Source organism: Columba livia, chromosome 15, assembly GCF_036013475.1.
Source record: "Columba livia isolate bColLiv1 breed racing homer chromosome 15, bColLiv1.pat.W.v2, whole genome shotgun sequence".
Classification (NCBI taxonomy): domain Eukaryota; kingdom Metazoa; phylum Chordata; class Aves; order Columbiformes; family Columbidae; genus Columba; species Columba livia.
The window spans coordinates 6,980,211-7,004,872 of record NC_088616.1 but is presented as its reverse complement, the minus strand read 5'-3'; the positions used below and the strand labels follow the sequence as shown (position 1 = coordinate 7,004,872).

The following is a 24,662-nucleotide window of genomic DNA, read 5'->3' as shown; positions in this document are numbered from 1 at the left end:
GGTGTGCTCCCCACATCCCACCTTAGCTGGTAAAGACACAGCCCTGTGGACAGCCGCTGTACTGCCAGGCACAGGAGCAGCAGCATCGCTGCTCCCACCAGTCAGAGGAAATGCTGCAAACTCATCACTCACTGAGAAACATTCTTCTTCCAAGTCCCTCTTGCAATGCGGAGCTCGGTGATGCTTCCCAAGTACACACGAGTGGATTTGGTTTATTCACTACTACCCTTGTGAGCTTGAGTCATCTTTAGTTTTCAAGTTGGTCTGAAAGGGGCCCAGGGTGAGGACAGCAGGCAGCACCAGTGTCAACTTCAGCCATTTCCTAAGCTCAGAGGACATTTACCAGCCTCCAACCACCCCCAGGAGTCAGATGCTCTGACCAGGAACGCTTGAGACAGGCACAGCCAGTGACAAGTGCCAGTGTCCCCATGTCACCTGCAATAACTCCAGTGTCTGGAATGGGCCTCAGTGGAACAACCCTGGTGTGCATTCCTTATTTCTTCCAAAGCATTACCAGCTCTGGGCCAACATTCAAATGACTTCTCAAAACCCACCATCTTTTAAGAACACTTTCCAAATCCCCACTGGAGCATTTCACTGGCTAGAAGTGAAGAAATGTTAACATTAATTTTAAAAAAACATTTTAAACTCAAAAGCTCCTGTGAATTAAAGCTTTCCTTCATAATGAAAGTCAAAGACCCAAATAAGCAAAAAATAGTTTGCAGGTTTGGGGAGACGCACATAAAGCAGGAAAAGCTGCTAATTAAAGCAACTAATTTCATTCAAGTCCAAAGAGTCTTTTGCAAGAGACTTGAAAGCTCTACCATTGCAGTCAATGCCACTCAACTTTCTGAAGAGGTCTTAAAGTAGTATGGTTTAAGATGCTTCTCCTAAGTATTAGTGATGTTAAGCTCCACAGAGTGTCTTGTACAAATGTAGCAGTACATCCCAATTTTTAACATCTTCATTAGTCCATAGTAGACAAAGTCTCTTCAGTGTAGCCAGACTGAAGAGCTACCATCAAATCCTATTCCTAAAGAACAATCCTGCTCTGCAGAACCAAATCAGCCTGTCAGCTCACACTACCCACACCCTGCTCTGGGTTTACTCATGGACTGTGTTATTCAGAAACTTAAAGAACTACAAAGCAGTCTGATTAGTTGTATTTATTTTTTTTTTATTAGGTTTATTATGACTTAGAGTTTCTATTACTCCAGCTGGGTAAACCACATTTGAGAGTAAGTTTAACTGCAGGACTTCAGTATCAGCCAAAATCATTTTTGCATTACTTTATTGTAATATAGATTTAAATTTAACATTTAAAACTTACTTCATTAATAAGCAAGCCAAGCTCAGTAGCTTCAGTGCAGGATGTACTTTATGTAACTTGCCGCACATTCATGTTAGATTTATGTATACGGAGAAGAGACCGGTCAACTATACGATTCATAGGAAAAAGCAAAATTAAGCACCATTTTTACCAAACTAAACAGTTCTCAACTCAGTGTTTCTTACAGAAAATCAACTCACTTCTGGCTCCAGGACCTATGGTTTGGATAACAGCTGAAAGCTATTTCCAGAATGTCAATTTTCTACACTGGCACAAGAAATATAGTCTTTAAAGCAACAGATACTGGACTTTATTTTTATATATTTTTTTTTAAGAGACAACCTGTTCTCCTTGTGTTTACCAGGTGAATACATGCATTTTTGATCATTCTGGCAGAGGTTAACAAAGAGCAAACAGCAGTCAGGGCTAAATGAAAAACAATCAAGAAGTCGCCAAATATTCAAGGTACAAGCAAAAAAAAAAAAACCCTCACAAACATTAATGCAACCAGTTTAATATCTAAGCCTGCTTTTTTCAAAGCAAAACGGTACAACTTAAAAAGCCAGACAAGTTGTTTCAGATGGTACTAGGCTGAATTAATGCTTTGAAGCATTAACAGGATTTCACTGCAAGGAAGGGGAGTAGTACTTCAAACAGGCTCTGTATATTTGGGCTAGACCAGAAGCACCGCTACAGTTTAGTCCATATATGCAGAACTGATACCAATATGATCTTACCTTTACCACATGTAAGAGTAAAGTGTGTTAGAAGTTGCAGAGCATAAGCATCTTAGTTTTACAAACCAGTTAATGAAAAAACAGAAGAGCTGAAGAACGGTTCTCACACGTGTCCTTTCTGTTCAAGACTCCAGATTTTTCTTTCGGAACAGAAAAATCCCTCTGCCCACAGCCTAATAAATACTAACAGATATATTTAGATACCATCTTCAAAATCTTTGTTGAAAAAGCAGTCTCCAAATGAAAACTAGCTTCATGAAGTATTAGTATTTTACATAAAATAAATCTTATGAATCGTAGTTAATAGTATTAACTGAAATTAATGTATACTGAGTCTTCAGGTGATGTGCAAGTTCAGCTACATAACACAGGTGGGGGTTTCAAACAGTTCTTACCATCTTGCTTTGGACAGTCTGTACACTCGTCCCATAACTACAGAGCCTCTAGCTACAGTACGTGCAACTGTTGACATCTTCAAGAGCTCTTCAATGCAAAGAAATTTGATGGAAGCACCACAAAGCACAGAAAACATGCTCTCGGTAAAGAGCCTTGAATTCCAAGAATTTAACACATCATTGCTGTCTTGCCTTGACTACAGAACACCAATGAGAGGACACCAGGGTAAAAAAGGAGCAAAACTACAGTGAAGTCTGCTTCAAACAGGGAAGATAATACAAAAAAGATCTGACTCTACAAGCATGTCAGCAAAAGTCTTGAAGAGCTGTGTATTAACATGGAGCTCAGGATGCCTTAACTCAGCTAGAACATCACAATTTTTTCAGTATTGTGAATCTAGCATAGCTGCATTTCATCCAAGAACCAGCCTACGCTTCCAGTTAAAGCATGCATACCACCTCACTAAATACCCCTTCCCAACTTGCAGGTTTGGAGCTCTTCATTTTCTTATTCCTCCTGGATTACCCTTTCCCAGGCAGAGATTTAGAGGCCCTGAAAAGCCAGAGCTCTCCACCAAAAACTTGCTGCACCTACATGTAAAATAGTTAGGATGCTCTTTGAGACCAACAGATATCCTTCCCCATTCAGAAACAGATTTTCAGATCAGCCTTGATCTCTAGTTCAGTTTTAGATTATGCTTAAGTTATGGCAGCCAGAGTTCAATCCTATGAATGTAAGCTCAACCCAAGAAGAAAGCCATTTATCCTTTAAGTCATCCTTACGGCATGTTTATCCAGAGCTTTATAATCAACTTCCAGTTTTAAATTATCTTCTTAGCACTTCACAGAACCTGCATGTCACTCCCTCCTGAAGGAGACGGCATCACACAGAATCTTGTTTAAGTTAGTCCAAGTTCCCACATGTGACCAGAAGACTTACTTGTTAGAACACACCCCTTTCGGAACTATTCCCCCTCGCTCCCTCTCCTCCCACCCCTCCCCAGCAATGGGCAATTACTTCACAAGAAATGCAAAATGGGATATGGGTGTACACAAACCTACCCTTCACTAATACTGAACAGAAAAGCCTATTTTCCAATTACAGGACATCTTTCTCTAAATTTAGGTCAGCACTGGTGCAGTCTGCACTGTGTATGATTACCACAAGGATAATACCAATAAGTACATATATTTTCTCAAACTGATTTAAAAGCCTATGAAGTTAATCGGGGAAAAGTTTAATATTGCTAACTTCAGAGCACTAGAACACACAAAGTGAATCCAATAAAGATCCTTGTATTGATTCAATATTAAGTATTAATTGCATGACCATCATAGCACCTCTTTACATTATCACACAATCACCAGAATTGTCAACTGCTTTTAAAACTAAAAAGGGTACAGTCCAATATTTATAACTTGCACACTGTTACTATATAGAAACTAGGTGCATGGTACAGTGCTGCAAAAATGGAAGCCTGCAGTTTTGACAAAGATGCCAAGTCATGTTGTAGACAATTTCTGTCAAACTGGCAATACTGTTTAAGCAAATACTCAACACAGCAGGAAATAAAGGACAAAAAAAAGCATTCTATAACCAAATAAACATCTGAAATTTCCTTTCCCTTTAAGAATACAAGTAAGGTCACTTTTAGCCTTGGAACGGATACATGTTCACCTATGATGATCTTGCTAACTACTACACAATATCTGATGTCCTCTGCTAAGAATATAGTTTAAGAAAGCCGCAGTTACAAGAGGCATCTAATGTAATATCTAAAATTTCCTTTATGGCAATTATTGAATTCATTTGTTTTAAACAGTGAATATGGAAAGATGGCCTCATGTTTCCTTTTCAATAGTACTCTGAGGATCAAGTGGCTTTCAAGCAGCATGGTGGGTTTGAAATTTTTGCAGTTTAGATCATTCTGTTGCGTTTATGAGTTGGTGAGTCTGTAATGACATCGCCACACTGGGCTGAGGTACGCTTTCTAGTTCCACCATTGTCCAAGTGGAGTGCCATTTCTTCTGATATGAAAGTGTTCAAATCAACATCATGGAGTCCATTTCTCCTTCGACTAGCATTGGAGCCACTGCTCACGTGAGTGGGCGAGCCCGGGGTACTTGAGCGAACACTTATACTAGCCATTGCACCACTAAGACCTGGGGGGGAAAAAAAGAAAAAGTATTTAGGTCAAACAGTAAAGAAAGTTAATTTTCCATGTGTGGCAGAAGGGATTAAGCTTATCTGACTCCTAGTGACATGTTATAGGCACTTTGTCCTGTTACATTTACCACAAGTCCAGATCACATGTTCCCAGCTTTTAGACCATAAGAATCTGGCAATGACTCAAACTGCTTCTTATGACATTAAAACTGAGCTTATACACCAGGTTGTAACAGCACTCTATGGCAAATGCTAGCTCCATAAGCATGACATGCTATTCAAAAATACATGGACATACTCAAGAATAGACTATTCCAATATAGAGGCTTCACACTAGAGCAACAATTACTCTGAAGAAAATCCCCCTACCAAGGACTTTCCAGGCTGACCTGATTAGGTCCTTTTTCAGATGCCATCGCCCCAGTCCCCTTCACTCCCTTGTCACTGTAGTTCTAAAGAAAACTGCAGTATGACAGCAGATCTCAGGTGTATACCACCACTAGTTTTTAAATAAAGCTTTATTTAAGGGCTGCCACTATTAACCAACACATTGGAACTATCAAAATCCAAAAGAGCAGGCAAAAAAAAAAAAAAGGCAAGCCAAAACAGACCACACAACAATCCCCCAGAATCTGCTGTGACTGTTCTGGATCAAATCTGTCAACAAGCACCATGCAATTACTTTGGTTTGTGTTCAGGTTATTAATAAAATCTTTAAATCAGAAGATTATTTATTGTAGAAAAAGGCAACAAACAAGAAAACCATGAGCTTCATACTAATTTAAACTTTGTCTTCAGTAATGTTACTACTACAACTTTGCAAAAGCACAATATTCCAAAACAAGTTTAGTAAGGGCTAGTACAGGAAAGCATAACAATTCTTCTCAATTTGGAATTCCAGCTATGTTTGTAGATAAAAAGGAGCTCAGAGATAAGAAATATCTTTGCTATCACGACTGCTTCAAATCTAAGTATTATGAGAGAAATTTCAAAAACATCTGTTGGCCCTAGAAATAGACTACCAAAGGAAGATCATGCAGGAGGAGGAAGAACAGCAGAATAAGAGTTAGATCTGTATGTTTCTCTAGTAATAAGAACACACAAATGTGGTGCTCTCCAGGAAGACTTCTGTCTCTGTAACCTTCAAAATCGTGAGCTCTCTCAGAGGTCTTCTCCAGTTTCAAATACACTACATCTTTGTCCATACATCATACATCTTGTGTGTGTGCAATGCCATTTAATATGTATCTTCATATATGGTCAAGTAGGCAGCCAGAAGTCACATGCTGACAGGTCAAGCCTACCAAAACCCTGTCTATCAGCTGCTGGTGGGCCAAACAGGCAGCTTCACAGGCTCTGTGAATGGAAACTGCAAGAGCCACTAGAGCTGTTGGCAGAAACCTCAACTAGAAGGCAAGTTCTAAAGCCATCTGCAGCCATGGCAGGTTGATATAAAAGTCAGGACAGAACAGGCCAACCAATTTCACTCTGTTGTATGTTACTGTGGAACAAACACATAAAGCTTTCATCATGTAACAGCATGGGATTTGCTTTTATACAGAGTGGGCACTATGCAACAACAAGTAGAAGCAGCCACTAATCACTGACACTTCTTAAAGCTTTTACTTACAGCTCTGAGTAGTGTTTCAACACAACCCAGAAACAGGGTCTGAAGTCTTGATAGGGACCCTGCAGGTTTTATTCATATTTAAGTCATCATTCATTCACAATAACAGTATTTGTTTAGTGAAAGGGTAATTCAGAAACAAAGGTTGTTCCAGTACTCCCAGGATTAAGGTCAAGCTGAAATTCAAAACCATTATGAAAGAGGTTCCTATACATCTACCACAGAAAGTAAAGCAGCTAATTGGTAACATAGATGTACAAGGAAAAAGCCAGTTCATATACCATAGCTTGGATAAACCACCAATATGCAAAATTTGGGCAGGTAACAAATCACTTCACAATTCAAAGACAACATAAGTTTAATTTCAACTGGCATGACATACAGTAGAAAAAACATTAATTCATCCTGTACATTTAAGCTGGAGAAGATGTGACAGTGTACAGGTGACATTGTTTCAAATCCAAATTGATGGCAGAGATTCTCCCACATCACTACTCCAAGCAAAATTGCTCTGAACACACAAGTTCAGTGTTGTTACTTCCACTAAGAGTCAACAATTTACACCACTTATCAGTCATTTACTTTTATATTATACAACCCATAACCAAATGGCCAACATACTAATTCTGTTTTATCATTACATCTCTGTTTAGTGCCCAAGTACAAAGAGTTATTCTAAATAAACCCCAAAACCAACCTGTGATGTGAAAACACATTTTTTGGCATCACTCAAGAAGTGTGTTTTTAAATATAGCCTTTTCAAGCAACACGCATTTTTGAAAGTGTTATACACAAAAGTCAGAATTGAAAGACGCATCTGTAATATGCTGCAGCATATTCTAAAACAGACTGCCAAGGTTTGCAAGCAATGCCTGGAGCAGGCATTGACTTCCCAGTATTTAGTTAATACTGAATCACTGTATATTTAAATACAGAAACAACCTTCAGGATATAATTAAGAAGTTAATATCTTCAACATAACCTAATGTCAAGGCAGGAGAGTAGTTTGAATTATTTTCTACAAAGATGCCAATACAACAATATTGCATCACAACATTAACTTCTAGTTGCAGTTTAATCTTGCATCTCAGAGGTATTTAATACTGAACTAGTGAGTAACAGTCATCACTGAGTACGCCAGACTGAGTGACAATTTGGTATCAGTTACTGGCAGCTAAGCATATTCCATAGCACTCCAATCCAAGAAAGCAGAACTGACAAACATTTGGATCACAGTTTAGGATTGAGTAATCAAACTAATATGGAAGAGAATTCCAGAAAGAAAATTCAAGGAGTGCACTGAAACATCAAGTTGCCATTTCATGGAAGCAACATCTTTGAAGACAATCAGCAATGCAATTGAAAAGGTCTGTTCTTTGACCAAGAAAGAATCCTTCACGAGTTGTGATCCACAGTCCATTTTTTCCTGGAAAGTTCTTGTAACGCGAAGAAGAAATCTCAGAAAACCCATTTATTGTGAATTATTCCAAGCTGAAGTTTTCAGTGGACTCTGAGACCTCTTCCCAAAGCATTTAACCATTTAAAGCAGTAATGCAAGTAGTAACAGGTACCAGAAGTAGTAAAGTGACATGACTGTAGCAACACCACTTCACAACCTCAAATTTCTATATTGTGATTAACATGACCTGATCACAGGTACATCAGTTTGTCCATACAACTAAGGTGTCTTTACTTCTTTCACAATCTCATTAATATCTCTGAAGTCTCCCAGTGCTTTCTACAGGAGACATTTCCCTTTCTACTAAGGCTTTTACAAAAGGACACATGGCTTTCTCCCTTTCTAAACTTGAAAGGATTGAAGAGGAGGTCTGAAATATTTTGCAGTACTTACTACATTCTCATTCCTGCCATATCTTTCTAGTCATCTGGCATTTCATAGCCAGTAATTTCACAAAGAACTCTGCTTTTATCTGAAAGTATATTCTCAAGCACTTATTATAGTACTGTTAGAAAAAGTTGCAGTATAACTAGTATTGGTCACAGTTTTTTCTAGTTTGTAACTGAGTACTCTACAAAACTATCAATGATTAGAATGCTCGGCTAAAAGTATGTTATGGAGCATGAATTACTTAAGGTAAATAAAACTGTCAACTCAAAAGTAGCAAGTTATCAACACTGGCCTAACAAACTGTAAATGTCATTTTATCTGCACTGTGAGTCCATAATGAGTTACTCATGCCTCTACCACAGAATATACTGGATAAATTGCTGTCCAGTATAGTAGTAGTATTAACTATTGTTTTCTGGAAGTTTTAATCAGGAAGTATCAAAAAGAACATTCACGCTTCAATAAGCATGACTAAAGCAGGAATTAGTTAATAACCCCAAATAAATAAAATGGCATGCAGATAGATCCTTGTCATTCCTCTGTGCCATACTCACCCTTCCACAGTACTGCCCAAAGAGCAAGTTTCAGCAGCACATACCAATGCACAGCTCTGTGATAGCTATATATACACACAACCTTTAGATTTAACTCTTTCAAACTAATCTCAACTCAACCCTCCAATCCCCTCTTCTACCAACTGCTTCTTCTCCATTCTGCTAACAACCACTCATGTTTTATACTTCAGTTTAACATCTGAGATGAGAATAGAGAGGCCTAACGGAAATTCAGGCTCTTCAAAGAGTCCAAGCCACATACTTCAAAATGCTAGAGCAAGGGTTCCCCCTCCACAGGGACTGAATTAATCACGTTGATATACATTGACAATAAAGCTAAGGAGCAAAACAACTAACCCTCCCTCACTGTGCTGTCACCCTCTCACAGCATTTTCAGTTAAAAACACTCAAATCTAACACATTTCAGTACTGTCCTCCTAAGCTGCTACTTCCTCAAATCACAGCATTTTCTGTCATTATACTGGGAGCATGGTATGTAAAGCACAGAGCACATCCTGCATTAAAAACCCAAAGCATTATTTCAAACATGGGCTGTGCACAGCCACCAGCTGCAAGCCTCACGATGCTGGCTACAGCCAGGCAGACGGTGAGCTGGCACATGTCAGCTTTTGGGAATCTTATGACTATTAGCTCAGTTTGATGCAATTCTGTCATTTGAAACTCTTCTCTCACAGAACTGGATATGGCAGGATGCACCCAGAAAGTAGGTGAAGATACATCCATACCTATGCTAACTACAGCAACATTTTAGGGACTGCTGGACTTTAAAGACCCAAATTTATATTTGAAATGGTAAACAATAAAGGTATTTCTTCTATGATTGCATCTAAAAATCTAAGCATCAGGTACAGATTTATTGAAGTTTCAGAAAAAATCCACTCAAACTTCAAAATAAAAATACCATGTATTACCTTGAGCTACACACTCTTGCTTTTCTTGAAGGCTTTAATTTCTAAGTATTCACAGCTTAAGTTTCCAGCCATGTTTAATTTCAAAGGTTACCCATCAGCATACTAATAATGGAAAACTGATATTATGGGCAAAGATTTTTTATTTAGCAGAGTTTTACTCTCTCAATAGGTTACTTGTTTCCAAAAACTTGTTCACAAGTACCCTGAAGTTACACTACAGATTTCAGTAACAGCTGTACAGCACTGATGCCATAGTAAAAAGGTACATCACATACACCTTAAACATTCTTGTGTCAGTACACTTTTATCATGATGACTTTGCTTTTAGCTACTGTAACAAGTCTTGAAAGCAGAACAGAAGGGAAAAAAAAGAAGTGTCCTAATAGCACAAAAACTATTGATAATCAATATCACAAGATTAATTTAAGTTCAAAATCCCTAGCTTTTGTCAAGAAAGCAGTCAACTACCTTGTGGACCTATAATATGGGCCCGATGTAACAAAGTCTGAGATAGAGGTAAGGCTGAAAAATCCAACTTTAATAGATCTCTTTTCAGATGCAGTATACAGTTTTAAGATTGAATTGACACCCAAAGATACTTCTAATGTTTTAACCCAGGGCATAGACCTGGAATTGTGTTTGATGTTCCAGAAAACATTTCATTATTGGCTACTTCGTTACCACCACTTCTGTAAAGTTTTCAGATGTGATTATGAAGCATCCAGAGGTTACATGATCTAAACAGAGGTACTGCCCCCATCAAAGAGCACGATCAGCAAGTTATGGCATCATGGTCTTTAAAACTATTAGTACCTATTTCTGAGAAGTCAAACCAACTCTGCTTCCACAGAGCTTTATTTGGTGCCATAGATTCATGCCTATCCCTGCTTCACTAAAAGAGTTCTTGCTTAGAGCAGCAGAGTTTTGGCATTACACCTCAAATGTAATTCAGCCCATTCACATCACCAATGAATACTCCATTTCCATAGCATCACTCTGACACACCAATCAAAAATTCCCCTTAAAGCCTTAGCCCTGAACACTCGCTGACACTGTTAACAATCAGGTTTTCTCACATTTCCTCACAATACCTAGAAGTAGCAAGCCACATTTAAACAGTCTACCAAAAATGATATGTTTATCTGTACAGAGGACAATTTACACACACCTGAAGATCCTACACAGCTTTCAAACATCAAAACTCAGTTCTGAGAAGCCCTACAATAAAGACAAAAATAGTTTGGAAGGTGGTTTAATCACAACTTCTCTTAAGAAACAGGGGAGAGAAGCTGGAGGAATGCAGACATTGTAGGCAATAACCTAAGAACAGTTGAGGCCAAATATAAGCCTAGTCACTAAAGGATTAGCACAAAAGCATTTGTGTCAAAGACCAGATTGAAACTGATATCAGGAGAACCTAATCCAGAAGGTGACTGACATGTAATCCTGTCAGCCAGCTGATGAAGAACACATTTCTAGCCCCTGCAGTGCCAGCACAGAGCAAAGAATTTCCTACAGTCCACATGACCCTACACTAGGTTATGAACTATGAAAGAAAACCTTGCATCTCATGGTTCAGATTCCCATGCTATAGAGAAGTGACTTTCATAAACCACCTCTGTACAAAACAGATGCTGAGGAACAATACAAGGACATGAAAAGAATCATATTACCAATAAAAATGCCTGAGTTTACTCTCCTTGAGAGCTCACTGTGCAGAAGTGAGTCTAGCTAGCTCACTCTCACCCGAGAGTAAACCAACTGGCACACCAGATTCAACTACAGTTTCAGAAAAGATTGTTTAAGAAGGTGTTTATCACATCATATCAGGTGATAGCCAGCTTCTGCACTTGTTCTCCTCATGATCACTTGAGGAACCTGAAGTCTATAGGACCTGATGAGATGCATCCCAGAGCCCTGATGGAACTGGCTGCTGTAGTTGCCAAGCCACTGTCCGTGATATTTGAGAAGTCATGGCAGTCAGGTGAAGTCCCTGGTGACTGGAAAAAAGGAAACACCACACCCTTTTTTAAAAAGGGTAGAAATGAGGACCCTGGGAACTACTGACCTGTCAGCCTGGGAAGACCATGGAACAGATCCTCCCAGAAGCTCTGCTAAGACACATGGACAACAGGGAAGTGATTCGAGACAGCCAGCACAGCTTCACCAAGGGCAAGTCCTGCCTGACCAATCTAGTGGCCTTCTGCAAGGGAGTAGCTACTTTAATGGACAACGGCTACAGATGTTGCCTGTGTGGACTTCAGTAAAGCCTTTGACACTGTCCCCCACAACAGCCTTCTCCCTAAATTGGAGAGGTATGGATTTAGTGGGTGGATGAGGAACAGGTTGGATGGTCATACCCAGAGAGTAGTAGTCAGACATTAATATTCTCTCCCCAAACCTGCAAAAATTTGCTAATTATTTGCTACTAGGCAAATCTTAGTATTTAACTAGTTTCTAGCATAGTATTATCATTTTTCAAGAATTCTGTTTACTTTAGCATTGATATGAATGCCAAGTCTCTTCATTCTTCAACACCAAGAGTTGACATTTAACTGTTAAGTTCACAGCTGTAGAATATTACAAATCCAAGCCTCATTTTTATACAATACCTCTTCCTCATTTAAAATATTTTGGCTATTCAACTTTTTAGTAGCTAACATGCTTTATGCATGCAAAAATCCCCTTAAGAGAAAGAAAGATACCATCAGCTGGAACACCAGGTACATGACATATTAGGACACCAACAACAGCTAAGAGCCAGACATGCTTTAAAAACCCCCACCCAATTACAACCAAGTAGTATTGAAAAAATTACTGTTACCATGCAGAGCTATGGCTTCACGGAAGGGTTGCAAATCAGTCTCTACAGATGAGCTAGTTTCTGTTGAAGTAGCTCGGTTAGGGGATACTACAGTCAGTCTTGGGGGAGCTCTAGAATTTCTTGGAGGAGGAACTTTTCCACATAGGAAGCTGATCAAGTCTTCTCTACGAATAGTTCTTCTGCGTTTTTTAACCCAAGCTAACACATCCTTATTCCGCCGCTGATAGCCAATTTGAATTCCTACATCAAAGCTTCGCTGATGGACATCCACACTTTCTGCAAGAAGACAGAAAAAAAGTTCTTAGTATGACAGATAGAGCAATGTAGAGTATGGCACATCACTGATACAGCTGTCTGTCAACCATGGGAAAGAAGGTGATTTTCTACAGGTTACTGTGACACCATACCAAGTTAGACCTAACAAATTAACCAGCACTACAAATTAACTAGCACTACAAGTGCTAGTAAACCTAAAGAAAACATCAGGCAAAAATTCCTCCCCCTTTACAAGTCAAAAGCAACTCAACCACCACCTAAATAGCATTTGCTATACTTCAAGTCAACATTACAGCACTGTTCATGAAATCATACTGGATTAACATTAAAAACACTTCGAGCTTGTCAGTCTGAGGAAGGTACTTAAAAATCAACAGACAATGCTGTTTAAGAGACACACTCTTAAAGTGCATCAGTACAGCCAGGAAACCCCACATAAAACAAGGAATAACTGCTTTTCTTACTTCTGATATGTAAGGAATTTTCAGAACACTCAGATTTCTTTTGAGTCCTTCAAGCTTCATCTCAACTTCAATTGCAGAGGCAACTCATAGAAGACCATAGTTTCAAAACTAGTTAGAACACAAGTGTTCTCAATGCCTTTTAATGAGGCAACACACCATTTACAAAGGAAGTCTAAGAGAATTTCATTCCCCTTGTAAAATCCCATTGCAAATTTGATATACAAAGGCTTTAAACACATTATTTGCAATTAATCCCACTACTAAATGCAATTTCATTCTCCATTGATGTAACTGGTCACCTGTGCACATCAGTTATAACTTTGCCTCTAAGAACCACACAAATGCCTTGTATTGCATTGCTTTCCAACTTCAGTAAGTACATTTCTGGCTACTAGGTTAAGTATGAGGAAGTTTCTGACAACAGGTGGGACAAACCCTCTTCTCTACACAATTAGCCTCATCTTGTTTGTCATGCATTTGTTATCAGAGCTTTGCCAACAGGTATTTCAGTTTTATTACAACTACTACTATGTTGCTCCTGTTCCATTAACAGATATCAATGTATCCACTCCAATTTCATTTACTCAATTTCCATAGTGGTGTTGGGCTTTTGTTCTTTTTATTTTTTAATCTAGCAAAGCTGGTAACAGCTTTTTGCATTCTCGCTTTATTAATGAAGTTCAATGTAACACTGTTTTTGGCAAATGGCTCTTAAGTGATTTGTTTAAGAACAGCTCTCCAAGACACCAGTTTACAGGTAAACTGTGACATGCACATCAGTTTGCTCACACTCAAAAATTAAAAATAAAATCACTATTAAGACACATTCTAAGGCACCACTGCATGCTCCACAAGAAAGCATTAAAATCTATGCTATCAGAGAGCAGCACTTAAAACACAACACAACCTACCAAAAAAACCAAACATCTCCAACTGACCATAGTTATTACACCTTGGAGCTTTTAGTATATAAGCTATACAGGTATACACAGAGCATACTTAACATGTTAGTTACTTTTATGCACTCTAAGAGTATTTTGCCTGTGCTGCTTTAAAATTAAAAGACTGGAAGACTTACAAACGCTAATTTCTGCAAAAGCAATGGCAACACAACAGACTATTCCTCCAGCCATTTTATCCTCCAAAGCAGCTCACAGTAGAAGCTGCCCAAACACTTCAGAGCCAACCTGGAAACAGACAGTATTGCTTTAATCACTTTCTGAAATACCTTAAGTCCTTCCCAGATATGAGGAGCCCAGCTTGATGGCAATAACCTGCTTTCTTTGTAACACAAGAATGCTTTTCAGAGGACTAACCAGGAACTAGTTATGAGGTCAAACACACTGACTGCTGAGGCAGCATGGACAAATTTCAAGAATTATTACTCCAGGAAAGTTTAGATTTTTATAGTAAAAGCTACAAGTACTTTGTTTACAAAGCTAAGCTGGCAAAATACAAGTGCTCAAATCACATACATTCTGCAATTACTAAGTAAGAACTAGCATGAGCAAACATTCCACTTTTTAAAAAAATAAAAATAAAGTAAACTATAGGCTCAGAAGCCTTATTCTAATATTACCTAAGACTTTCTACAGCAGCCTTAAGTTCTAAATCCTACATTACAAGCTATGCCTTCACTTCCTTAGTGCCATCTGGACAATACTCACATGTCTTTTCAGTATTGTCTCTATCAGCAACACCAATCAGAAATACACCATTTAAGAGCTTCACAGTTGGTGTGAAGAAAAATGCTGACATTCAAGACATCATGGCATTCTCTGTATGCACTATTCCTCATATAGCTCATTGAAAAGAATTATAATGCTTCAAAAATCCAAATATGTATGACATCAGAAACCAACTGACAAGGCAAGATGCAGTTTGTGGTGTTCAGTTTACCACACCAAATACTTCTCCAGTGTTTTGACAGAGTCCCCCAAAGCACTAACATTACTGAGTATGTAACAACAGGAGATGTTTAAAGAGCCATGTTCATCACTGACAAGGGGAAATTCACATTAAGAGCCTCCAACTTGCCTGGTATGCCAGTGTCTAGCTGGTTCTACCTGTGCTCTCAAACTTCGACCCACTTGGAAGTTAATTTAAAATAGACATATGGCAGTTTTGAGTAACTGAGGTACTTCAGCAGCTAGAGACCCATTTGAAGGAAGGATTTGTTTCAGCAAAGTATTACATCACACCTGACTAAAGACAGCTTCCTGAATTCTAGTTTCCCTGACCTTCACACACATGCTCTTTTATTAATAAAATTGTTGCATAAAAATATGGTTTATTTTGTCTATAGCACAAGTAATCAAACGATTCCATCAAAAATAAACAGTTTAAGTCTCTAGTAAAGATGTTATAAGTGAGAGCAATGCCATTTGTAACAATAGACTATAATTATTCCAAACAGTTTATTAACACTACATGTTTCTACGCTAGCACCATGCTCAAGTGACCAAGGTCTGGTGACCCACCCCCTCGGGCCAGCACCTACCCTGTTATGTGACATGCTGCCCCTTTGTATGACCTGTGACACACACACAACATTCAAATGCACTCTCCACAAGACAGAAGTCTCTGGCAGGGAGCGTTCTGCACCTACATTTCCTCCTTGCTCTGCCCTCATCTGTCAGAAACCAAATCAGCCATCACAAACATACTAAGTTCAATTGCTTAAAATTAATCCAAAATGGGAAACTGGAGACAAATGAAAGAACGTGCAGGTAGAGCTATAGATAATGCTGCAGAGACAAAGAAAAAACAAACCCAAACAAACAACACACCTCACAACTAAAAAAAAAAGTATTAAACTACAAGTCAGAAAAACAACTTGGAACTTTGAAGCATTTTTCCTTCCTAGGAATGGAAGACAGTAACAATGGGAATCACACTGTGTCAACTTAAGCCCACACTGATCTAGATATCATTTTTGTCCAATCTTTTAAACTAACTTCTGCAGACAAGAATTCTTGCGATTACCCAAAGAACAGCAGAGTTCAGAAACAGATCCTGACCGACACACAGTAAAACAGCACAAAAGCTCAGCCACATGCAGAGTGCACTCTGATCAAAGTTTAACCTAACACCGTTTTCTTCCAGCCCCCCCAGACACAGTCATAATAGCATTCTAGTGCTTAAAATAAACTGGCAAGCTTACTTAAGAAGCCTTGCTGTCACAAGATGCTAAAACTTTGTCACATAACATCTACACAGAGTTTTACAAACACTAAACGCACATTATGCTTCACCACAAATGCACATGTATTTACTGAGATGCCAATATTTAATACACCATCAAACACATAAAACACAGGAAATTTAAGCACTGTTTAACAGGCTACTGCACTCTTCCCTTGAGTTCACAAGATCAAACCACACACGAAAGACATCCTTTTTCAATGGTCTTGAAGTAAAACATCTTTTAAGTTATTAGTCACCAACATGAGGCAACAGAAAAGATTCAGCTACCGTCAGCTAAATTGGCCCAGGGAAAACTTGCAAGATTCAGGAAGCAGTCTCGGGTTAGATTTTATCAGGGTGAATAAGAGACATTACCAGGCCCTGCTCATGAGTAAGGCAGGCAGGCGGCAGAGGGGAGCCCAGCTCGGCGGGGAGGGCTGGGGGCAGCTAGGGGGGGCAGCCCCTTACCTTTGTAGAGGTTGGTGACCGCAGTGGCCGCGTTCTGGAAGGGAACCCAGAGGGAGAGCCCCGGCTGCTGGCACACCCGGTCTGCAGGGAGGGAAGGACACACGCTGTTTATTTTGGAGTCACCAACTCCGAACGGCCATGTTAGGTTTCGCCATTTTGTTCCACCTTCCGAAGGCAACCCGGGACCAGGGCCGAGAAGGGCGGGCCGGCAGCGGGCCGGGCCCGAGCGGCGGCGGCGGCGGCGCCCCCCCCAGCCCGCCGGGGGAGCGCCCGGCGCGGCCCCCGCCCGCAGCCCCCGCCGCACAATGGGGCCGGCCCCGCACTTCGCCATTTTGTCGGAGCCTCTTCCCCGGGCTGGGCGGCAGGAGCCGCCGGCAGGGCCGGGCTTCCCGGTCTGCCCCCACCCTCCCCGCCCCCGGCGCTCCCCGACCATTCACAGGCCTCGTCCCGGCCGACTGGGGTCTCGCCGAGGCCGCTCTCCCCGGGAGCGCCGTGCCTGCCCGGGCCGGCAGGGCCCCACCGACCGATCGCCCGGGCCGACCCCTCCGGGACACGGGGCCCGGGCCGGGCCGACGCAAGAGCCAGCCCAGCGGCCCAGGCCGCGCAGGGCGACGTCCGAGCAGCAGCTCCCGTCACGCCATTTTGTTTTCCCGTCTGCCTCTATGGACGGGCGCGGAGCCCCCGGGCCGGAAGCCGCTCCTCCCCCTGCCCAGGCCGCTCTCGCCGCCACATCCCCTTTGTGACGCCGCCGTCCCGTTCCCACCCCACCCCCGGCGGCTCCGCGGCCGCCCCGCGCCTCAGCGCCCCCCCACCCCGACCCCGCCGACAACACCTCCGGGCCCGGCCCCGAGCCCGCCGTGCTCGGGCTTCACCGCCCGCCAAGCCCCGTCCCGCCCGGCTCAGCAGTGACCCCCTCCCCGCCCCAGACCCCCCGCAGCGCTCACCCTTGTAGAGCTGCGCCACGGCGGTGGCCGAGTTCTGGAAGAGGTGCCAGAGCTTCTGCTGCTTGTGCTCGGGCTGCGCCGCCGCCTCGTCCTGCAGCTCCGGGGCCAGGGCCTCCTCCTGCTCGGCCTCGGCCAGGCACTGCCGCTCCCACTTGCTGAACCAGTGCTCGGGCCCGTGTTCCTGGATCTCTGCCTCACCTTCCTCCTTCTTGTCCTCCATCCTCCGACCGGCTCCGCGTCTCTCTCCGCCGCCGCGCAGGCCCGGCCCCGCCGGGCAGCCGCGCTCGACCCCCTCCGCAGCTGGGCCGGCCCTACCTCACCCCCATACTCCCGGGCCCGGCCGCCCGTCCGCCGGCTCCAAACACACTGAGCGCCGGCACCGCCCCGAGCGCAGTAAAAGCCCGTCGGAGACGCCTATGAACTGCTGCTGCCCAGTGCCCGCCCCCGCCGCCCGACTGGCCGCCACCTCGCCGGCACCGCCGGTTTGAACGGCAGCTCCGACTCTCACTGGACCGCCTGCACGTCCGTCAAGTGTGACGTACCGGGGGGCCGGGCCCCGGCGCAAGATTGGTTACGCTGTCACACACCCGTGTGCAGATGGCGTCGGCCGCGACGCGCAGGCGCAGTGGCCTCCCCCGCCGTGGCCTGGGCCCTCCCCCTGGCGTGATGCGCCGGGCCCCGAGGCGGCTCCGCCCGCCGGCGCCCCTCGCCCCCTGCCGGGCCCGGGTCGCGGGCAGCGCTGGGCTGCGCGGCGGATCGTGGGCCTGGCGCCCCGGTACGGCCGCAGCGGGGCTGCGCGGGCAGGGCGGTTCTGCCATCTTGGCGCCGGGGCCTTCCCCGAGCGGGGTGAGGCGTTGTCCCGCCGCGGGCTCACCCCCGGCCGCTGCCGGCGGGGCCGAAGCCTGTGAGCTGGCAGCCGGCCGCCGCCTACCCACCTGAGGGGAGATCCTTGCCCGGGAGGTTGTTTCTTCCGCCCGGCCTGCGGGCATGGCCGGCGCCAGGCCCGGGGGAACGTGGCCGTCCCGGTGTTGGGCCCTGCGGCACCGCCAGGCCCGGCTCCCGCGCTCGGGGTGAGCTGTCACCGGGGGCTTGCGATGAGTAGGCAAACCCTTGCGATCCTTGTTCTACCGTGTTTACACTGTTATTATTTACCATTTCTTGTGGAGTATTTGCACTGTTCCAAGCAAAATTCCAACAGATGGAAATCACAGCTTATTTGTGCCTGTTCTAAGAACTCATTACCTCACAATCTCTGCAAAATGCTGCTGTGGAAAACATCTTCCTCGCTACTCCCATCACAGTGCTACTTTCAATCAAAGCAAACACCCCCCTGTGCCAGCTCACGCGCCAAACCACGAGTCTGTGTAGAAACAGCGATCTGCAGGCGCGCACCTCGTGTTCCCCACTCAGAGCTTTGTAAATAATGCTCGTCTCTGGTGGTTCGTTGCTCTGGTGCGAAGGCTGGGAACATCTGCAGCTGGTTCTGCGCCTGCTGTCCCGAGTCTGATGCCACTGCTACACGGCACTGCGAGATTTCGGATCAGCTCTTTCACATTGTCAAACTGGTATTACATATAAACTGATAGTCTGGTGTCCCCATCCCACTCAAACCCACTGGATGTGAGAAACACAAGCTTTATGGAGTTTCTTCCTCTGGCAGTCTATTTTATTCATAAGTATCCATACTTGTTCCAATTTTGAACTTGGAACTTCACACACCTTCCCAAAATGTAAAGAAATTCAAGCCTGTATCATATGTAGTGGGAAAAGAGATGGTATGAGGAGATAGTTAGAACTGTTGGGGTTTTTTATCTCTAAGGACAACTGAAAACTAGAACTGCAGGCTATTGTGTTTCCTAGACCACTGACACTTAACTACCAGGGCCATCCTGCTCGTGGGTTGTGCTGCGGTACTCTGTGGGAGTAGAAAAGATGAGTGTCCACACCCCAGGGTACCTGTGCTTAAACTGAAGTTGTGGCATTGACTTTTTAATGTGTACTTTGTGGCACTACTGCTCACACACAGAGGCATGGATATTCTGTTCCTTTATGAGGAAAGCTCTCTCCAGCTCCTGTTTAGGATTGTGAACTTCAGCAGGTTTAGGAGAAGTCCTAGAAATAAGCCATTGGGATTTTATGAATGTACAAAGCATAGAAAAGAAATTAATGGAATACATTTTTAAAAGTTGTATGTTGATAGTCAATGAAAATAGGTTTTGTAAGTCGTATGTTGATCAGCAGGCCAGTAAGTACATGTTGTGGTGGAACATAGATTTTTCTCCTGTGCAACAGTTTCAAAGAAAACAAAGAACAGGAGAGGGAACTATCTTCTCTGTTGAACAGGGTTTCTTATAAACTACCTACAACTTGGAAATGTTCATTCCCTATACTCCTGAATTGTTTAAATATTGAAAGGTATCAAATGGAAATGCGTGATGGGATTGTGTTGAAGTACTTCTCCCATAAACAAGGTACTTAAATCCATCTCCTGTAACTAAAGGTGAGCAGAAACGATCCCGTCAACTTCAGTGGGCTTTGCAGATTCTCTCTAAGAGCTGAGATCAGAAGTTACCATGTGGAACTTGAGGCAGGAGGGGACACGGCTATCCCAGGTTTTGTGCACCACACATCTGTTTATCTGAATATTTAAAGAGTTGCATAACGTTGGCAACTGTGAAACAAGCAGTTGGTTACTGCAATACAATGTAGTGTTAGTCATGATTTACCAAGCATGCAGTCCTGAAATTTGGCTATGACTGATGCCCATTCAGTATAAATCAAGCCGGGAGTTGCAATGCATCGCTAGGTAATCCTGGGTAAAAGCGCAGCGCCCACATTTCCTGGTTTAATTTAGAGAAACCCTGCTGTGCACGGTTCTCTGAAATATCTACAGCTGATAGAAAATGCTGAGATTTTAAGAGGACAGTTTTCCTTTTTACAAACATCGCACCAAGTGGGGTGGGTGGTGTTGGAGTTGCTGTATCAATTGTTTTTATGTTTTTCTGAAGTGGCTATTGGCAGTTTCTTGGATAATAGTGTGGAGAGGCTTAGCATAGCTGAGGACAGAGATACTGAATTTTAAATTTAGAAAACTTACATCATTTTTTGCTAGAATGGATTGAAGAACTTCAGCTTGGCCTACAGATGTCTTTATGCCACCTGAAGATAAAAAGGATGTCGGGGACCTGGGAAAGGAGTCAAGTGTTTTCTGGCACTGGAAGAATAATGCAGCAAAGGGGTCCTGCTGGTAGAGAAGTAGTATTAAATGAAGAATGAACACTGTCCTTGGGTAAATTGTGACGGAGGCAGCAAAGGGGAGAAGAAAAAGGAACAAAAGCACCATGCGCAAAAAAACCCTTAACACACCCAAACGCTCCCAAGGGCACCCTGATGCCTCCTAGGAAGCTCAGTGCCTGTGTCCTCTGAGCAGTTCTGATTCGCTAAAGAACTTTTGCTCCCTGTAAATAAAGAACAAGTTTCACACTAATCCGTTTTGACCTGCCATCAGTGGCCTGGAACAAACGCAGCTGTGCTGGGTTTGGTGGCTGACAAGCGATTTGTTGGCTGGAGTCAAATGCAAAAAGCCCGGGAGATCAATGGTGTGCACACGGTGAGTGTGGCATCTGAGTCATCTTGGTGCTTTGCCTCTTAATTTGCCCCACGGGAGCGCTGCAGTGATGAGAGCCATGTGGCATCCCAAGAGAAGTCTCGGGGGAGATAATTACTGGAGCATGATGAGTGTATGCTAATTGTCAAAGGCTCTGAAGACTTGTTTTATTCCCTTATGCAGACTCTTACTAGGAGTTGAATTTAACAATAAATAAAGGAAAACATTTTTAAAATATTGGGGGAAGAGGAGAGCTTACTGATAATACAACCTATTCAAAGTGAACACTAACATTTTAAATACTTGCATGTGTAGATGGTTGAATATAGATATGAAAATGTTTTCTCAGTGCTGTGGCCAAATGTGTGGATACTCATACAAGTGAATTTTCATGATAGTTTAAGATATTGGAGGAACTGAAGGGAGCTGGTATTCTTTTCATCAAAGAGAAAAAAGGCAGAAAGAAAAAAAAAAACAAACCAGGTCTGAGTGACAATATTTTAATTTCTTTTCACCATTCTGTCCTTGGGGATCAGACTCTAGGTGTGCTGTCCTCCACAAAAGCAGGTCAGCAGCGAAGGAAATTACTCAACTGGAAATCGTGATGTTTCTCAGGCAAAAGTTTTCAGCCCAAGTATTAGGGATGAGCAAGCAAGCAGCAGGTGTCTGTGAGAAGTCTGGTTTACAGAGAACAGTGGTGGCCTGACTGTTGCATATCAGATAATCAAGACAGTTTAACCTGTTACTGATGTGATCAGTTGTGCTTTTATGTATGTTGGCTTGTTACAGCAATTCCCCACTGAAAAAGCTGAAGATAGAGCACCCTTACTGGAAACACTTGAATGAGGCTGAAACAGAAACTGATTGACAGAGGTCATTAGCATCAATATATGAGTGTTTGTTACGGTCTCAAGAGCCCCATATTCTCCTGTTTTGGAGTCATACAGGAAGCAGAAAATAAAGAAAATAGGATAAAAGGATTTCTTTGCCAATTTGCGTTCCTAGGTAAAGGTGCGTTCCTAGGTAAAGGTGCGTTCCTAGGTAAAGGTGCATTCCTAGGTAAAGGTGTGTTCCGCGACACAGAGCTAGATAAGCACTGCCAAAAGGCTATCTGAGTGGTGTTTTGAATTTTAAAATGTTGATAACCTGAAATAAAAAGGAATACTGCAGCAGTGTCTGTGTCCTGCTGGCGATGTCCTGAGAGCACATCAGTAGCGGCACTTCTAACACCACGATCAAAATGTTGTCACATAAAGCAGTTTGAAACTTACATGATTAAAGCTTGGTCAATTTATTTTTGCCTAAAATAGAGACCCAGAGAATTTTTGCCCCAATGCGTAGTGCAGGAAGGAGAACGGTCTGGTTCTACGAGAACAAGATTCTCCAAACCTCATGTCAGGGCTCTGATATCAAAATCATGAAACAATCCAGACGAGGAGTAAAACTCTCTTGTTGCAAGAAAGACCACATGACTACACCAAGATACAGATCATTTACATGGGAATTCAAATGCTACCAAAAAGAGCAGCAGACACTGTTTTCAGTTTGACTCGTAGTACCTTACTACATATTTGGTTCCACTGAAACAAGTGGTGTTTCTTGCATAACAGGATAAAGCCCATAGTGAATATGCGGTTGTCCTCCTGCTTGGTACTTCAGAGCAGGCTTATCTTTCTTCATGCCTAAAGAACTGCTCTGAAAGGAGAGCTCTGCTTGTCTGTAATACTTCTCTAACCAGCCTTTTTGTTTTTTCTCCAGATTCTAATATCTAGCGCATCATCAAAAATAAAAAGAGTTTCTGCATAGCACACTAATTAAGATTCACGAACAAGGTCCTGTTGCTGTGGGGTGTATACAAATGAAAGAGATGATCTTTGCTGTGAAGGACTAGCAATAAAAACACAAAGGAAGAAAAAAAGCCTGCATCACATTTTTGTGATACACAATGAATGAGCAGATGACTGTTCCTTCTAATAACACACCCTTATTAGTCTGTGCATCTCCAACAGCTGGTATTTCTGTTGTCAGTAGTAAGACAGACAAATCTCAAAGCTGCATTCAGTTTGGGAGCTTGTGCTATGGGTAGTATAACTGTTAGCCCAATATGGAAATTTTTACCCAAATTTCAATCCCAAAGTCATCTCTGAGGCTGCAGGAGAAACAATATCCAATAATCTCTGACTACTGCAGGTCAAAGTCTAACTGTAAAGCACCTTAGTCCCTTACTGCAGATACACGACTGGCCTATAAAACAATAAGGCTACAAAGTAAATGAAAGATCGGGGGGAAAACAAACAAACAAACAAGCAACGACAACAAAAACCACATTGTGAGGTCATCTAAGTGGAGTTTCCTTTGCTTGCAGAGTAGATTACTTGCCCCAGTGCCTTCATAAGACAGGATGCCAAGGCTTTCAAAAAATCCTCAACAGAGTATAAATGAAAGTAAAAGGTCTCCATGTGATCTTGCGGGGTGATGTTGGAATATTTGGCACTATGCAAATTGCTGCAGCTGGCAGGCACTTCACCGCTTACTGTCTTGTATTAGTTGCAGGAGCAGCAGGATGCCAAAGGTCTGCAGTAGGTTGCCTGCGTGCTCCCAAGGGCAGTTGCAAGGCATTTCAGCATTTAGCTCCCCTCTTTTTTTAGAGCATCACAGACTATAAAAGAAAAGGTAGCTTGCTCTATCACTCTTTGCAAAAAGTGGTTTGGAATCACAGATTGCAAGAGTGTTTCTTAAGTTAACTCTGTGGTTAGAGGTGGGGTTTTGTTTCTGGGCAAAATATCCCCTTCCAATAGGTTTATTTTTCAGCTGTCAGCTTACCTGCCTACAGCTGCTGTCACATAAGGCACCTCTTAAATCAAGAAACAGGGTCATAGATAGAGCATTAGTTTGCTACATAACCTTGTTGGGTACAGTCATGAGAACACTCAGTTTATACTGTTGGAGTTAGATTTGAAGAGCAGGGATCCCATAATCCTTTTATGTCTGATATTGTTGCAAATGAGAATCAATTTTCCCCTTTCATCTAGTAGCACACATCAGTCCTACAGCTGAGCTTATCTCAGCCCCACTGACAGTACTCACAACTGGACTAGATGTACATGAACTGGAGGGTCTGATTCAGTTGTGCCTGCAGAGCTCTGTGGGAATCGTTTTTAGCAGGATTAGATGGCTGAATAAGCCCTGAAAAGCAAACTCCCTGATCAAACCTTTGAGGCTCAACAGAAGCCCTGCAGAAGCTACTGAATATTTTGCTTGCTCAAGGGCAATCAAATTTGAACTTTTTCTCTAAAAGAGCA

General features: G+C 42.7%; 1 protein-coding gene across 1 annotated transcript; it reads right to left on the bottom strand.

The window, feature by feature from the left end:
• Positions 1-1,160: 1,160 nt before the first annotated feature.
• Positions 1,161-18,156, bottom strand: HAPSTR1 (HUWE1 associated protein modifying stress responses). The gene is made up of 4 exons (XM_065030807.1): positions 17,754-18,156; positions 16,810-16,890; positions 12,416-12,691; positions 1,161-4,625 (listed from the first exon to the last, which is right to left on the bottom strand). Exons 1-4 carry the CDS (start codon positions 17,971-17,973, stop codon positions 4,381-4,383), a joined length of 822 nt encoding a protein of 273 aa, XP_064886879.1. The 5' UTR covers positions 17,974-18,156; the 3' UTR covers positions 1,161-4,380.
• Positions 18,157-24,662: the final 6,506 nt, after the last annotated feature.

Excerpts from the sequence above, each read along its gene's own strand:
- HAPSTR1 (XM_065030807.1), bottom strand. The coding sequence starts at position 17,973 with ATGGAGGACAAGAAGGAGGAAGGTGAGGCAGAGATCCAGGAACACGGG. Across the intron at positions 12,692-16,809 it reads GGTCACCAACCTCTACAAAG|AAAGTGTGGATGTCCATCAG; the intron begins GTAAGGGGCTGC and ends GTCTTCTTGCAG. Across the intron at positions 4,626-12,415 it reads TGAAGCCATAGCTCTGCATG|GTCTTAGTGGTGCAATGGCT; the intron begins GTAACAGTAATT and ends TTTCCCCCCCAG.